The sequence below is a fragment of the Cimex lectularius genome, unplaced genomic scaffold (assembly GCF_000648675.2).
Source record: "Cimex lectularius strain Harlan isolate CLEC.00 unplaced genomic scaffold, Clec_2.1 scaffold22, whole genome shotgun sequence".
NCBI classification, from domain to species: Eukaryota; Metazoa; Arthropoda; class Insecta; order Hemiptera; family Cimicidae; genus Cimex; species Cimex lectularius.
This window is the reverse complement of record NW_019392657.1, coordinates 116,447-132,314: the sequence shown is the minus strand read 5'-3', so window position 1 is coordinate 132,314 and position 15,868 is coordinate 116,447. Positions and strand designations below refer to the sequence as shown.

At 32.7% G+C, this 15,868-nt stretch overlaps 1 protein-coding gene across 1 annotated transcript in view; it reads right to left on the bottom strand.

Moving 5' to 3' along the window:
* The window catches only part of LOC106670734 (neural cell adhesion molecule 2-like), a 74,283-nt gene extending 59,028 nt beyond the window's left edge, over positions 1-15,255 (bottom strand). Inside the window, exon 1 of the mRNA XM_024224751.1 lies at positions 15,088-15,255. Coding sequence (XP_024080519.1) covers positions 15,088-15,137 — 50 coding nt within the window. The 5' untranslated portion in view covers positions 15,138-15,255. The remainder of the gene's footprint in view (positions 1-15,087) is intronic.
* Positions 15,256-15,868: the final 613 nt, after the last annotated feature.

Sequence of the window (15,868 nt, the reverse complement as noted above, 5' to 3'; positions counted from 1 at the left end):
TTGCCAAGGTTTCGAGTAGTTTAAAATCATCAACAGGGAAAAAGAATCTTAAAGATGTCTACAAATTGACAATTAAGTTTTGAATAGATGGTTTCAAATTTCTTTGAACTCCGTCTCACCCCCCTACATTGCCAAAGACTCGGAATAAAGTAGTCGATATATCTAACACTTTAATTATTAGGAATGTAAAGATTCGAAGATGGAAAAATGCAGCCTTAGCAAAAGCTAAAAATTTATTGATCTATTTTGCTCCTTATAGAGCTCTTGTGTAAGCTTTAGAATTTTTATAAGCGCTATTTCGAGGACGCTCGTGTGTATCCTTCAAATCTTGGCTTTTCCTCTTCCAGGAGCAAAAATCTCAGCTTGCATAGGTCTTTTTGCACCAACAAAGAAAATGTCCCTTCATTTTTTCTTCTTTTTGCCAATATCTTCAGTGGATTGTTTACTACGCTGCTACATGCTACTTTTGAATCTGGATTCTGAAAATATTAGCCAGCTATCCTACTATCACTCTACCCATATTTCTTCCAAAGCATAGAAGTTCTACCTGGGATTGAACTGGGACTTATTATTCCATTCTCTGGAAAGATATGATTTTGAAAGTTTGATTAAAGATTTAATCAAAAATAATTCTCAAATCCGTATGATTTATTTACTTCCAAAAACCATAGTGTTAATTATTTTAAACAGCAGAAATTAAAGCGACTGCATTTCTCTTTGTAATTTATCAAAGGGCCGATATAAATCACGGTCCATTCATTAAAAAGATTAGCTCCTGGGGATTGAAAAAGAATTTTTTTGTGTCATTTCAGATGGGCCGGCTCAAATGAAAAGCCATGTGAACCATCAATTACTATTTTTAAAGGCGGATATCACTCAAAGAAAATCATGTGTTTTTTTGGAGATAGAATCCTTCATTTTGAATCAGACTGAAAGAGAAATAATCAATTTTATCGAGTACTGTTTTCAACCCAATCATGTAAATAATGATATCAAAGAAAGATGTAAAAGAAAAAAAGAATTGTGTTAGTGAATACAAATGGATTCAATATCATCCATCTGTAAGTAAGAGATTGATCTGGAGCAGCGGCGCAATTTTTTGCACTATTGCATACATAAGATTATTTATATTTAAAATGTTACAGTTAAAATAATTGATATCAATATAAATTTAAACAAAAACCTTTGTTTATGCTTTACACATAATCAAATAAAGATTTTACGAAAAAAATCCCAACAAATAATGTTCAACTTATTCGATTATCGGAAAATGATAAAAATGAGGCAACATAAATTCTTGTTGCCAAGTGGAAATTGCTGCTCAGCGTTTTCCACTGATGCAATGTGCATTTATCGGCTCGAGAACTTATTTAATTCAAACATTGCGGCCGGAAATACACAAACAAACACAATAAAGCTGAGTTCATTGCTTTTTCAGCAATGTTCCGCTATTCCACGAAATGGACGGCCGGCTCGAGAGCACTGATAGATAATGCATAACTAAGCTATCTGTTGGCGTGCAATGGGGTAGCGTAATGGACCGTAACACAACACAGGATAATCAATAAAATCCTCTTTTGTCTTAAATATGACATAACGGGCAAAGTTATATACTTCATTAAACAAATATACGACTTTACCTATGGTTAATAATCATTTTGATAACACTTGATATAGTTCGAACAAATCAGTCAAGTTTTGTATGAATGGCTAACATTAGCAAAGAACAATATTCTGCTTGGCCGTCGCGTTAATCGGATTTCGCCTTCAAGTTAAATAAAACTAAGCCATTTGTTGATCATACAACTTTCTTCCAATATTATATAACAACAAAAGCAAAAGGTCCTGACGTAAGGAGTAAATATAATTCCGGTAAAAATAATAGCTTTTTGTTCCTAAATACACAACTGTATCCGTTAAAAAAATACTACTCTCATAACTACTTGGTCATTGACTACACGCTTAGAGCGTAAATTTTTAGGATTTATTTTTAAATTGAATCATTATTGACGATGTATAACAAAACACGTTCTCACTAGGGATGGAGATAAACGAAACGGCCACAAGGCCTTCAGCACTTATATGGTGCTCCTCTGTTTTTTATAACTCACTGTCCAGTTTCAGTTTAATGTTAATATCTTTCAATTAATTAAGGTTTTTAGTTGCGATAAAAAAGTCAGTGTCAAGAGCGGGATTCGAACCCACGACCTTCGGCTAGATACGTCGCTGCTCTACCACTTGAGCTATTGTGACTTCGATCCTCTCGGACACTAACTTCCCATCTCAACCTCACCTTTTGAATTTTCCCTCCTTTTTGCCATTTTTCAAATGTCGTGTAATTTATTTTATTATCGGCGACAAATGAAATACCCACGGAGAGCTTTAGTGAAGGTATACTTCATTTAACTTATTAAATTAAACTAGTTTTCGTGGTCCGCTTGAACAATTAAAATGTTTCAATTAATTAAGGTATTTAGTTGAGAGAAAAAAGTCAGTGTCACGAGCGAGTATATAGCCGAGAATCGAATAGGTTACACATTTGAAAAATAACAAAAAGGTGGGGTTGAGATGGGAGGTTAGTGTCCGAGTGGATCGAGGACACGATAGCTCAAGTGGTAGAGGAGCGGCGTATCTTGCCGAAGATCGTGGGTTCGAATCCCGTTCGTGACACTGACTTTTTTATTTCAACTAAAAACTTTAATTAATTGAAATATATTAATTGGCCAAGCGGACCACGAAGACTAGTGAAGTTAATGTAAATGTTAATCAATCTTGATAGTCTTGCAGCGGCTGCTTAGCATAGGATATTGTTGCTTTTCCTTTCATAGTTGCGAGAATCTGCACATACATACATCTTCACAAAAACATAAAATACGTTGGGCGGTCTCCTCTCCGTAATTATATAATTAGAATTCTTTAGTAAAATTCTTTCTATTACATATTCATGCTCATTTCTATATCTTGAAATAACAATGGAAGTGAGTAACAAACCTGAATAAAAAATACGAAAGAACTTTATCCCATTGGATAAAGCTATGTTGAAGTTCGCCTGAATGCAAAGTGTGAGTTATTTGTCTCTCCCTACTTATACCTCACATGGCCATCCGTGTTTTTCCTTGGTCAATAATATATGGCTTCAGGGTCAGAAAATATAAACATTTCAAATCCAATTGAAAATCTGTGTGAAAGATGAGTAACGTGATGTAGTGTAACGTTGTAGATTGAAGCTATTAAGACTAAGCAAGTGCATATTGTAAGTAATGGAGTAACACATTGTGTACAACTGTTGCAATAAAATTATGTATTAATTTATTTTTGATTTTAACATTTTTAATATCATTTCTCCTTCTCCCTCTCTCTCACTCCCTTCTCCTTTTTTTATTATCTTATCTCTCCCCTATTTATTTCACTCTTCTCTCTATCTTTCTCATTCTCTCTCTGTTTATCTTCGTATCCTTGTCCGTCTCTCTCTACGTATTTTCCTCTCTCACTCTCTCTTTCTCTCTCTCTTTCTTTTCCTTTTCTCTCTCACTCCCTTCTCCTTTTCTATTATCTTATTTCTCCCCTATTCATTTCACTCTTCTCTCTATCTTTCTCATTCTCTCTCTCTGTTTATCTTCGTATCCTTATCCGTCTCTCTCTACGTATTTTCCTCTCTCACTCTCTCTCTCTCTTTCTCTTTCCTTCAATAGAGCACAAATTATTTTGTCACCATCAGCTAGTAATTGTAATTGTCATTATTCCATTAATGGTACAGTTATTAGCAATAAAATATGTATACTGTATCTAAGTATCCTTGTTGATAAAACTGTGCTCCAAAGCAATCCTTTAATACCCGGGGGGGTTGGGTTGCCTCAGGGTCCAACCGCGGGCTTCCGGTTTAAGAGAATATTGACGAAGCTCATCAATCTAACGCCAGTTTTCTTAACACAAACACTTCCATTTGTAAGAGGACAAATTGTCATTGAAGCAATTTCACACAAACCGACCTACTTTCACAACTAGAATCATAAATAGAAGAATGGTTTATTCAAGCGGTGCTTTTATTTTTATAAATATTTAGATTTGTTAAATCATAAAACAACTATAGCATATAAATGATTATTCGGAAATCGTGAGATGCGTCTGGTGTGATGTAGGTTTCAGAAAAATATTTTCTTTTTCGTGCCAACGTTTCGATCTTTATTGAGATTATCTTCAGGGCCTGGGATTTATAAACATTGTTTAAATTTAACAAATACATGTAGGATGTGAAAAGAAGTGAACTTATAGAATGCAAAAAAATATTTTTTATATTTAATCAAAGTATTTCTACTCACTTTTCAATTGCGCAGAAAACAAACACTTTGAGTGAGTAGAAATACTTTAATTGAATATAAAAAATATTTTTTTGCATTGGACAAATTCACTTTTTTCCACATCCTTAAGTATTTGTTAAATTTAAGCAATGTTTTTGTCAATCCCAGGCCCTGAAGATGATCTCAATAAAGATCGAAACGTTGGCACGCTAAAGAAAATATTTTTCTGAAACCTACTTCACACCAGACCGCATCTCACGATTTCCAAATAATCATCGAATAACGGTCACTAATCACCACACATAGCACATAAAACTAATATTTTTAACTTTCATTGTATATCCAAGCTTTAAAATTAACAAAACGTTAAAATAATATGACCAATAATACTAATACTACAATAATAAACAGTTACTTCAACATTTAGTTTCTTTTTCCAAAAGTAATAAAGGATTGTTTATTTTTTTGTGTGATGAATTGGTTGTTCCTGATTGACCGGTCGCTTGAGTAACTCAGAGATTGATGGTGACTTATTGGCAACTCTGATACACCCGTACTGCAGTCGACACAGTCAAAAACAAATACCCTTCCGAGGAGCTAAACCAAAAAACTAATAGCACGTGCTATCCAATTTCATTTCAATCCACAACGTTTTCCTAATATTATTGATGAAGAATAAACATTTATAAACAATACTTTAATGCAATTTTATCAAACAAACGGTTTAGTTACGTATTAAATAAAATAATATTTTGTTCCCAAACATGACATACACAAATTATTTTAGAATTTGACATATACGGGTAAAGAGGCTAACTAAATTTGAACCAGGTATTGTTTGGCTTATAGAATTAATGATAAATTTACGACAAAAATTCTGTCATACAGGAAGCCTTAATGTCCAAAACCTAACCATCATTAAACAGCCTTTGGGTGTCGCAGAAAAAAAAATTTAAACCCCCTTTACAATACTTTGTCCAAATTAATTTTAAATAAAATTTCCGGCTATGCCGAGATTCAGACCAAGGAATAAATTGATTTAGCAATATATCTATCGAGGCAAATAGTGGTCCGAAGCTGTACACACTCGACCACCGTGGTTCGTACAAATAAATCTTAATCCATTATATTAAGTTATATTTAATAATAATTTAAAGAAGCACTGATTCCATCAGCGCAGTAACTGTCTGTACAGTAACGAAGAGGTGGACGAGGAGGCTAAAGCCGGTCCGTCCCAACGTCCGGACTTAACCACCGCGATCCGGCCCTCTGACGCTAAGAATGCAATCAAAAACACAAGAAAATAATGTGGCAGCGTCGGTGTGCAGGATCGCTAGAGAAGCTCTGTTGAGCACTCTCAATAGATAGCCGTTTTAGAATCTGGCCCGTCATTCTCATCTAATTATGGATAGGACATACGATGTTGACCCACATAATTGAAAGACGCAATTCCTCGGCTCTAACAAGGTGTATCTGGGTCTCCCGTTTTGATTCTATAGTGGTAATACTTTTATGTACGATAGTGTGTTTGAGCTGAGATTGAATGTATTTATATTTAATACCACGTTATTGTATGATATTAATAAAGTTAGAAAGCTTAAAAGAAATCATTAGAGACGTGTAAATCAGTACTCACTAATATTTAACATAAATTATTTTTCTATCCTAAGCTTCGAGGAAAACTCTCTTAGATTAAATATTTACATACTAATGATAAGATTACTTTGTAATCACTAAGTTTAAAGTAATGTTGCAATTTAATAATTAATGTTTATAAGAAAAACTATTTTTTGTAAACAATAACTATTAAAGCTATATAAACTGTACTGTAAACCCTCAGACAATTTCATTTTGGCATTTAATAATACTTTCAAGAAGTGATTAATTTGTTTACACGACAACAAGATTTCTTGGTAAACGCCTGGTTTATTTGTTAGATTTATTAATTATTTAATACTTTACAAGAACGATTTTTGTGAAAAAAAACTTTCCCCGCTCATAAAGCACTTTATTTTAAAAGGGTTTCCGTCTAATACTAGGAAATTTATAACATTTTTTTTTTTAAGAATTTGCCTCTTAAAGTTTCTTATAAGTTCTTATAATCTTTACTGTAAAACTGTAAAATGCCAATTATTATTGGGTTTTTACACATATAAGTATTGTTTTGAAAAAACAGCCTTATATAATCATGTACACCTGCATTATAAATTACATCTCCGAAGGTTTTTTCCCGTCACAATACAAAATTGGTATGAAGAATAATGATTTATCCATATAAACAATTAGAAAAATACTTTTTATTTATTTATCAAATGCATAATACGAAGTGTCGAATAAAGGATCGACCCATTTTATTATCGAAAAAGAAAAGACGGCCGAGATAAATAAAAACCATCGTTTAATTTTCGACATTTTTGTCAGATTACATCCGAGCTGTATAATGTAAATTAATATTAATTTTTTAAAAATGTTTATTAACACTCTCGACTAGAATTGAAACGAAATTAATAATCAATATCAGTAAATTAAATTTTGATAATTAATCATGCTTTAATTTATAATGATATATTTTTCGGAATATCTGTACTAAACAGAAACTGAAAGCATAATTTAAATTAGATACAGAATGGAAAAAACTGTATGTATACTAAACCCGCAAGACGGATGGGTGTTGCAGGAGTGTTGGTCTAGCGCGCCGCGCTCAAAGGGAGACACAAGCAACGTTAAATTAATTAAAATTAGAGGATAAATTGGTTGTTCATAATAAAATACTGAAACAAGAACTGAAAATTTTGATGACCATTTTCCTTTTCTTTTTGTCGTTGCATTGTGCATTGATTACAAATGTTTCTTAATTATTTTTGTTAAAACTTTGTTATTATTTTATTTTAATTCTGAATGGGATTAAAATTAATTTATGACAAAAAACCTATTTAACGGCTTGAGAGCGAAAGTGTGTGTGTGTGTGTGTGTGTGTGTGTGTNGGTGCTGTTCACAATCGATTTGATAAACTGTACTGTACTGATATGAATAAATATTAATTATTCCACCATTATGTCCATACGTTTTATTTGTGTCTTGTGAGTGGGTCAGGTGCAAATGAAAGTACGTGTTACACAAAATTATTTTATATGGAATACGTACAGTTATCCTTTATTCCGAGCCTAAACTTTTATTGTTTGTTTCATTGTCTTTTCAAAATCGATAACAGATAGAAAATAGAGTCTCAAAGTTAGTTTGCTTAACGAGTCTTCCCAGTATTGTGATGGCTAACAAGGCCAAAATCTGTTAATTGAAAACCTTTTTGTAATACAACTAACTTCTCGCTTATCTCTAAAATGGATTATTATTTTTATTAATCCATAATTGACCATATTAATTATTCCAATTAATTATTCTTTTTATCTAATGTTTTTTGGTTGAAACGAAAAATTAGTGTCACATTTGGCAAAAAGGAGGAAAATTCGAACAGTGGTCGGTTGAGATGGTGTCCGAAGATCGAATTCACTATAGTTAAATGGGTAGAGTGGCGGAGTATTAAGCCCGAAGATCGTGGCTTCGTAACCCACTCGTGACACTAATTTTTCCTCTAAACCAAAACCCTTAGATAAAAAGGATAATTAAATGGAATCATTTTTTGTAATAAAACTTTATGTTAGTCGTCGTTGTTTTTCCCTAAATATCATCGTTTTGTTAATAATTGTTTTAATAAACCTGAATTTTTTTTTAAAAGGGAATTAAGAAAATACGAACAAAGGTCGTTATAAAAAACGTTGCCAAGTAAATGTTTCAAATTGAAAGCACAAACGAAAGTCAAAATATGACGGTATGTTTAATTAATCCAGTGTAAATGATTCAATAACGCGTACCGTGTAATGTATTGATTATTTCTAACGACAATTTGAATTATTTATTATTTAAAATTTTCCTGTGGTTAAATCAAAATTTTCTTACTTAAACATGTACAAACAACGCGGTACGAATATTGCACATTCCATACTCTTTTAGTTTGTGAGAAATTTTTATGGTAGAGTCAAGCAATAAGTTGCATACAGTCCTTTTTATTCGATTAAATATATCTAAAAAATCCATATAAACGTTTTGTGTTAAAAATTATTACAAGATTTACTTATCTTTTTTGTTCTTAAGAATTCAATATTGACTAGAATTGTAAGAATTCCTGTCACAAAAAAGGGCATCTCGCCCAACCACCAACAATACATTATTTTACCGTAGCTTTTTAATAATTTCCTTAAGTACAAAAACCATGGACTCTGTCAGATTCAAATCCGGAACTGGTACCATGACAAATAAGAATGGAACGCCTTAACTATTAGGCCCTCTCCCTTCATTTTTGAGAGTATACAAACCCTAAAGCTATTTTTAATTTACAAAACGAGTGTTTGACATTATAAAATATTTATGTTTTCTTTACATTTTAAGTGAATTTCGTAGTTTTTGAAACCAGCCTCAATAATTATTGTTTCATACAATGAAAATCAAAGAAAGTTGTGACCTCTATTATTTAAATTATATCTTACACAATAATTTATTATCTTACCACAAAAGTTGGACCTTTTAAAGGATTAGAGATAAATAACAGATAAATAAAAGAAGTTAATCTTTTTTATGTTGCTTTTTCTGTAATGCTTATTTCTAAAATTCCGGTGGTTTGATTTTTTTATGTTGTACGATTTTTAAGTTTTAAATTTGAGTGATGGTTTTAAATGATGCGGATTTGGCTAGCATCATAGCATTGTTGAAAGATGTAATTAGTCTAGCGTATGTTGTACTTAATATTCCCAGAACAACTGTCCGAACGGGCTTCCGGCGTTATAAAGATACTGGAGAGTATCAAAAAGGCATGGGCCGGGTCGCCATTGTGTCAAATGTCAGAGAGATGTTCTTTTATTGTTTCAGATGTACTCTATAATTGACATTCTACCGCTGTTGAGATCAAGCAAAGACTTCAACCAATATAAAGGTTAATGTCGCAAAGCAGGCGAAGACTTTTAGAAACTGGATTACACGGTTAAGGTTCGTAAAAACTCACATTATTTGGTATAATCAAGATTGGACTAAAATCTGGTTTTTGATTGAGTCGAGGTTTTGTTTTAGGACTTCTGACGGTCGAGAGAGGGTTTGGAGAACATAGGAGCGATACATCCAAGCAACATTTTCATTCGGGAAAAGCTTTGTAGGTGGTGGTGTTATGGTTTAAGCGGGCATTTCTACGAACTTGATCTTCATCGATGGTTCGCTAACAGCTTCGCGATATATTGAAGATGTGTTACCAGAAGAAAATTTTACTTATTTGCCATTAATTGGTGATGGTTTTTTTATGCATGACTGCTAGATTTGTTCGTGACTTACTGGATCGGACTTCATTTTTTATGTTTCGAGTGGCCATCATGTAGTCACGACTTAAACCCTTTCGAACACCTTTGGGTCGAGTTGTCAAAGAGGGTCACTGTCGACCAGTGATTCCAGAGAATTTGCAGGAATTACGAATGGCGCTGATGGGGGAGTATGTAAATATTCCACAGCTCTACATTCATAACCTCATAAAGTCGATGCCATGTCGAATGTAAGAGGTGATGAACGGAAGAAAAATAATCTATTTTCTATCTAATATATTTTCTTCTTTATTTACTTAAAAACGTATTTGGTAAAGTAGGTTTATTCAGTTAAAGTTTTTATTTAATTTTTTTATTGAGCTATCTCTTATATTTTGTAAACAGCAAAAAAACAGAAACTATAAGTATTACAAGTATTTAATAAAAAAGAATAAAACGAGGATGGCTGCTTTTTTCCCTGTCAGTGTAGAACTTATTTTAATTCAACTGTTAAAGGCAAATTATAAACTATATATGTAAATAAAAGGAAGGTAAGTATCATAACAAAATTTAAAAACCGCTTAGTGTTCACGAATCCCGTTGTAATATTTTTTCAACCCTTAATGGTTTTTAAGAAAAAACTGTCAAGGAGACACAGGGGTGCTTCAGGGTAAATTCCCACCCTGTATATTACATTACAATCTCGTTCTCTTATTATTCCACAGGTTTGTTGCTGAGAAAATGATTTTCTAAAAATTATTAAGCTTGGAGAAAAACCTTTTTACCGTAGCCTGAAAAAAATTGAATATATAATCAGCACAAACTACCTTAAAAGGGTATGACGGATTTGTTTATATTATAGGTTTAGAACGGCCTGAAACTTTATTTAATTGTTTGAAAATGTTATATAAATCTTGACATATCTGTTGAGGCTAACATAAAAATCTCAAAATGCCCTGTTCGGAATTAATCGCCTGTTGAAGAGTTCATATTTCGGATTCACAGCTATCGTACAATAATTATCAAGTGGGTCGAGAATAGGGTCGGGGGAAGTTAATTAAATGGGTCGAGGGTTGTCCTGGAGGAGCCTTCTGACGTAATTACATCCGGTCACGACGGCGGGACATCTGTCGCTTTCAGATAATACCAAATATTCTATTAATAGGCGTGATTGTTTGGTCCAATTTCTGGCAACAAGTGACCGCAGGGCGATATCCCATTATGCCAAATTCCAATTGTTCCCTTTATTGCTGAAAAATGGAATAATTGTCATATCTGTTGACACGTATTAACGGGTTGGGTCATTCGTATTGAATCAAGTTCCTTCATTATTTCTTGCCTATAATTCGAATTAAAACCTGCAGTAGAAAACCAAGCAAAATGTTAAGAACGATAATTTATTTATTCATTCACCTATATAAATATTATAAAGGAATATTATAAAAGCGGATTTATTTATTTTTTAATTTTTTTTTGAGTAGAGGGTATCCGAGGGGATCGACGTCAGGATTGCTCAAGTGGTTAGAGTAGTGGCGTATTGAGCCGAAAGGTCGTGGGTTCGAATCCCGCTCGTGTCACTAATTTTCCATTTCAACCAAAAACCTAAGATAAAAAGAATAATTAATTGGAATAATTTGGCCAATTGTAACCACTAGGCAAATATGAATTAATTTTAAACAATATTAACATCAAATAAGCTCTCTATTTCACTTATTAAAAAAATTCATAAGGAAACACAGTTTATAAATGAAGGATAGATACAGACTATTTTAAGTAACAATGATTAAGAATATAAATTAATTTATTCCGTTTTTTATTAATTTTATCTCGGAACATAAGATTACTACTGTGCTACTAGGCCATAAGAAATCAATTTATTTTCAAACTGCTACTACAAAAGCGTAGACTGGAATGCTATTGCCTAATAAAAACGTCAACAATATCAATGACAAAATATTGTTCGTTTTATGTGTTGCGGTTAATTTTTTCCAAAAGTTAACTGTTACAAAACTACAATAATTTTATGTATTATTTACAAAGATATCGGCATTGATCGGTGCAGCCTGAAAAATATTGCTAATATCGGTTCACCATGAGGCTTGTCAGCGTGGAAATTGGGAAATGCTATGCGGTCTGCAAATTCGTTAATGTTGATCATAAATGAGAAGTAGCGTATCATAATTTTATGTTTTTCAAAAATAAATAAATTTTATCTACTAAAATTTAAAAAAATAGATAAAAGAATAGCTCATCATACATGACAAAGGATTTTAAAAATGCGAATAAACTTTTGGAAATTGCATTATTATTAAATTGTATTTGAAGAATAAATTGCAGAAAACCCCTTCTCAGAAAGTGTAAGTGTTATGTCAAGTGAAAAAAGCTTTACATTAACCATTGATTAAACGAAAACAATCTCGTTACCAAATAAAAACATGAATAATTTTAGGTTTGATGGATTTTAAAATATATTTGTTTCGTTGGCCTCAATTCTTAAAGCGTTGGGTCAGAGCTCATCACTCTAAGGTAAAAGTCCGGGGTTCGGATCCAGCGGCCCTGAATTCGAACACAGAGCCTTATTTATAAAACTGATGCCCTTTTTCGTTTGCTTTTTAATAAGACTTAATAATTAAAATATTTCAATTCCTGAACCAACAAAGGGTAATAATCTCGCTTTGGAAAAACATTTGACCTTCGTGAGTTTATTATGTCACCTTTAATCCAAATAGCATCCGGCTTTTTTACTTTAACATCCACCCAATTATTTACAGTGCACATGTTGTATCAGGTATTTTAAAATTTAAATCCTGATCTTCAACCTCGTCATCTCGGATTCCTCCTATTCTCGACGACATACTTACAAATGGGCATTTTTTTTAATAATAAAAAACATAAATTAATTTGTATTAAAATAGCGCATTTAAACGGATGACTGTCATTGTTAAGACTTTTTTTAACATCTTGGCCAATTTAAAAAATTGTACTTATTGACAGTTTTTTTTAACGTTTGACGATCATTTTGATTATTCGCATTATGAAAACAAGCTTTAATAGGAGAGTTATGATTTTCCACAATTACAAGATGTTTCTCTTTTGATTTTTTTTTTAATTGACACATTAGGAAAAAAATTCTATTGCGTTTACTATATTCTGAGAAAGGCATACTTTCGAGTAAAATAACGCTATTTTAAAGGGACTGTAATAGCATAAAAATTTCCTTTTTTCACTTTCTTTCGTCATCTAGCTGGTCATTCCGTTCCTTTTGTAAAACCGATTTTTACTCCTACCCGATACATTTACTTTGGACGAATTTTAAAATTATGTAAAAGTATACGGAAGCAGTTATTTTCCTCAAATTTCGTATTCATCTTTCCCAACCTAAGCGTTTTTATAAGAGCAAATAAATGATGTGTTTTCAGCGTTTTGTCATATTTTACGCTATATTTGTTATCCCGCAACATTACAAAATCCATACAACTTCACAAGGATGACACTAAAAGCAAAGAGCTCACAGGATTTCCGTTTTATCATTACAGCGCAGCGAATTAAAATTGTTCAGCAAAGAAAATCATTTTCAGGTAAAAGGAAAAATAAAATCCCTTGCATAGACATCAAGAACAGAAATATTTAAATAAACAATAAATAAATTTCAAACATTAAAACTTATTGATCATTCGGCACATTTCAATTCATTAGTACATTTTCTGTAGAAAAGTATATTTATTGTAACAAATTTAAATATATTATTTGCGGGTAAAATTTGACCAGTCTGCCAATGCTTTACATTTCCCGTCATTTGGGTTCCCCTGTCTTTGGTATTTTCGTCTGTCAGACACTCTTTGGTTTCTCGCTCTCTTCAGTGATGCTTAAATTCGTTCAATTAACTAAAAGTGGCACGTCAAAAAGTGCTAAAGTGCACACGGACGAACTGTAAATGGCTTACTAACAAAAAAAAATTAAAAACAAACAAAAAATTGGCACACAGTGATGCAATATAACCAAAATCGATAGAATAATAAAAAAAACGAGACATCAAACAGATTAAGTAAACCACAGACACCCACGCAGGAACATTAATGGATTATGAAAACAAAATATTAGTCATATATTGGAAAACTTCTGAAACGGAATATTGACTTAACAAAATATTATTTAAACAATAACATGCAAATGCGATGAACAATACACCAGACTGTTAGAACCAGAAAATAATAACAAACAAATACAACGAATATCCCATATTATTTAGTAATAACGACGGAAATTCGATCTAAGAGACTCACATTACACAAAACAACGTACCCTCAAAAACAAAAACCAGTTTGAATTTATTGCTTGATTTACAAAACGGACAAAAAATCGTCATGGCTAAAACTCTTGAAATAAAATAAATTTAAAACAAAAGAAACGTCTACCCCATGGACTGATCTGAAGAATTTAAACAATTCCAAATATAGGTAATTTCCGTAAAAACACTTTTAGACAAATATCACTCTGACACACTCCTACCACCGTTCAGGCACTAATAAAATGTATATCAGAACAAAATCAACACTGAATATGGCGAGAAGTCGAAACGCATCATAACAGAATTAAAGTTCATAGGAATAAATGTCTTTAACCATTCCAACGTCTAATTTTCAAACATATATTTAAGATACTTTTCCTGAATGGATTTTTGTTTTGTTTATATAAGAATTTGTGGAAAATATTGCAATTTTTAATCATTTAAAACAAACTAATTACCCTCTTAATAAACGTTGCTTAGGTGTGTGTTCGAAATTGATAGTTGAGCAGGAGGTAAACAAACTTATTAATTGTTTTTGACCAAAAATTAAATTAAAATGTAAACATGCCAACGTATGGAAAATAAAAAGGTTTTCGCTTAAAAACTTGTTTAATGGCTGGGCATTTGTTTGACGAATTCCATTCACAGTCAAGGCATCCGCATAAAGATGCTTGGCATTCCATGTCAAAACAGCTGAATCAATGAATCATCGATTTCGGAAATAAGTCGAATACCAGGGAAATTTACAGCCCCTGAAAGTTATATTTGACGAGTGCAGGTGTCGTCTCTGAATCGGCGAACCTTTTGTTATGCGTTTAGTATTTCCCAACTAGAATTTGTAACAGTAGGACTTCTTTTGTAAGGAAAATATTTAAGTATATTCTTTTCAAGATTTTTCAAAATTTACAAAATGCTGTACAATGTTAAAAACAGTCGTAGGTTTTTATGCGTTTGGGCCGAAGGCTCTTTAAACAGTAACGCCCACCGTCTGTTCAGTATATGGCCTATAAACCGGCTCATATCTCCTTTTAAATCCGACCAGAAGGCCTTTTAACCATGTTCCCGCAAAATGGGCTCCTTTCTCTTCCGACCCGCTCCGTTTAGTTCTCGTATCTTCCGGCTAGAAAACCGCCGGGATCATCTACGATAAGGAAAACATTCTCACCTTCCTTTTTTGGCGTCGATCATAACGCCGTTCGGGCCGAACCAAGCCATGCTGTTACTCGCAGGTCCAGAGCATGTCACGACGTAGGTGTCATTGAGTTTTTTTTCAACTTCACCCGACGGTGACAGGACAACTCCTCCTACGACACATCCTGAAACAGAAAAACTCAAAGTTAGACCAGTTTTCAGTAAAAAATTATATGTTTGTAATGGGTTATAATCATAAAAATATATAAAATAAATTATCGCTTTGGAAGAAATGTTCAATACGTCCAATCCTATGAGAAACAATATGTAATGTCAAATAACACATAATATTTTTTGTGTTTCCTTCATGCTGGCCGTTCTTTTATTCTCTCACGGGTAGGTATTTCAGCCTACCTAAGCTTTACCAGCCAACATAGGGCATATTTCAATATCTATGAGGTTTGTTTCTTTTAATCCGAGTTTATATATATATATCCCAAATCAGCAGTCCACTTTTATCCTAGTGCTAATACGTCCTAGATGTTACCTATTTTTAATTCATTGCTAGATGGATCCAAATTTTTGGCATTTAGTTATGACACAAAAGAGTTTTTGTCCATTAATTACGTCTCCTCGTTGAACATCCTTTTTGGCCATTTTGTTACCCTTCTGTCCTCTGTGCTTTCATAATCAGACAAGATAATTTATTTATCACAATGGGCTCTGATATGTTCCAAATAACTGGATTTTACTACCCGTATGCTATCATGGGTCAATAACCGACATGTTATGTTTTTCGGTTCTGTCCACATTTT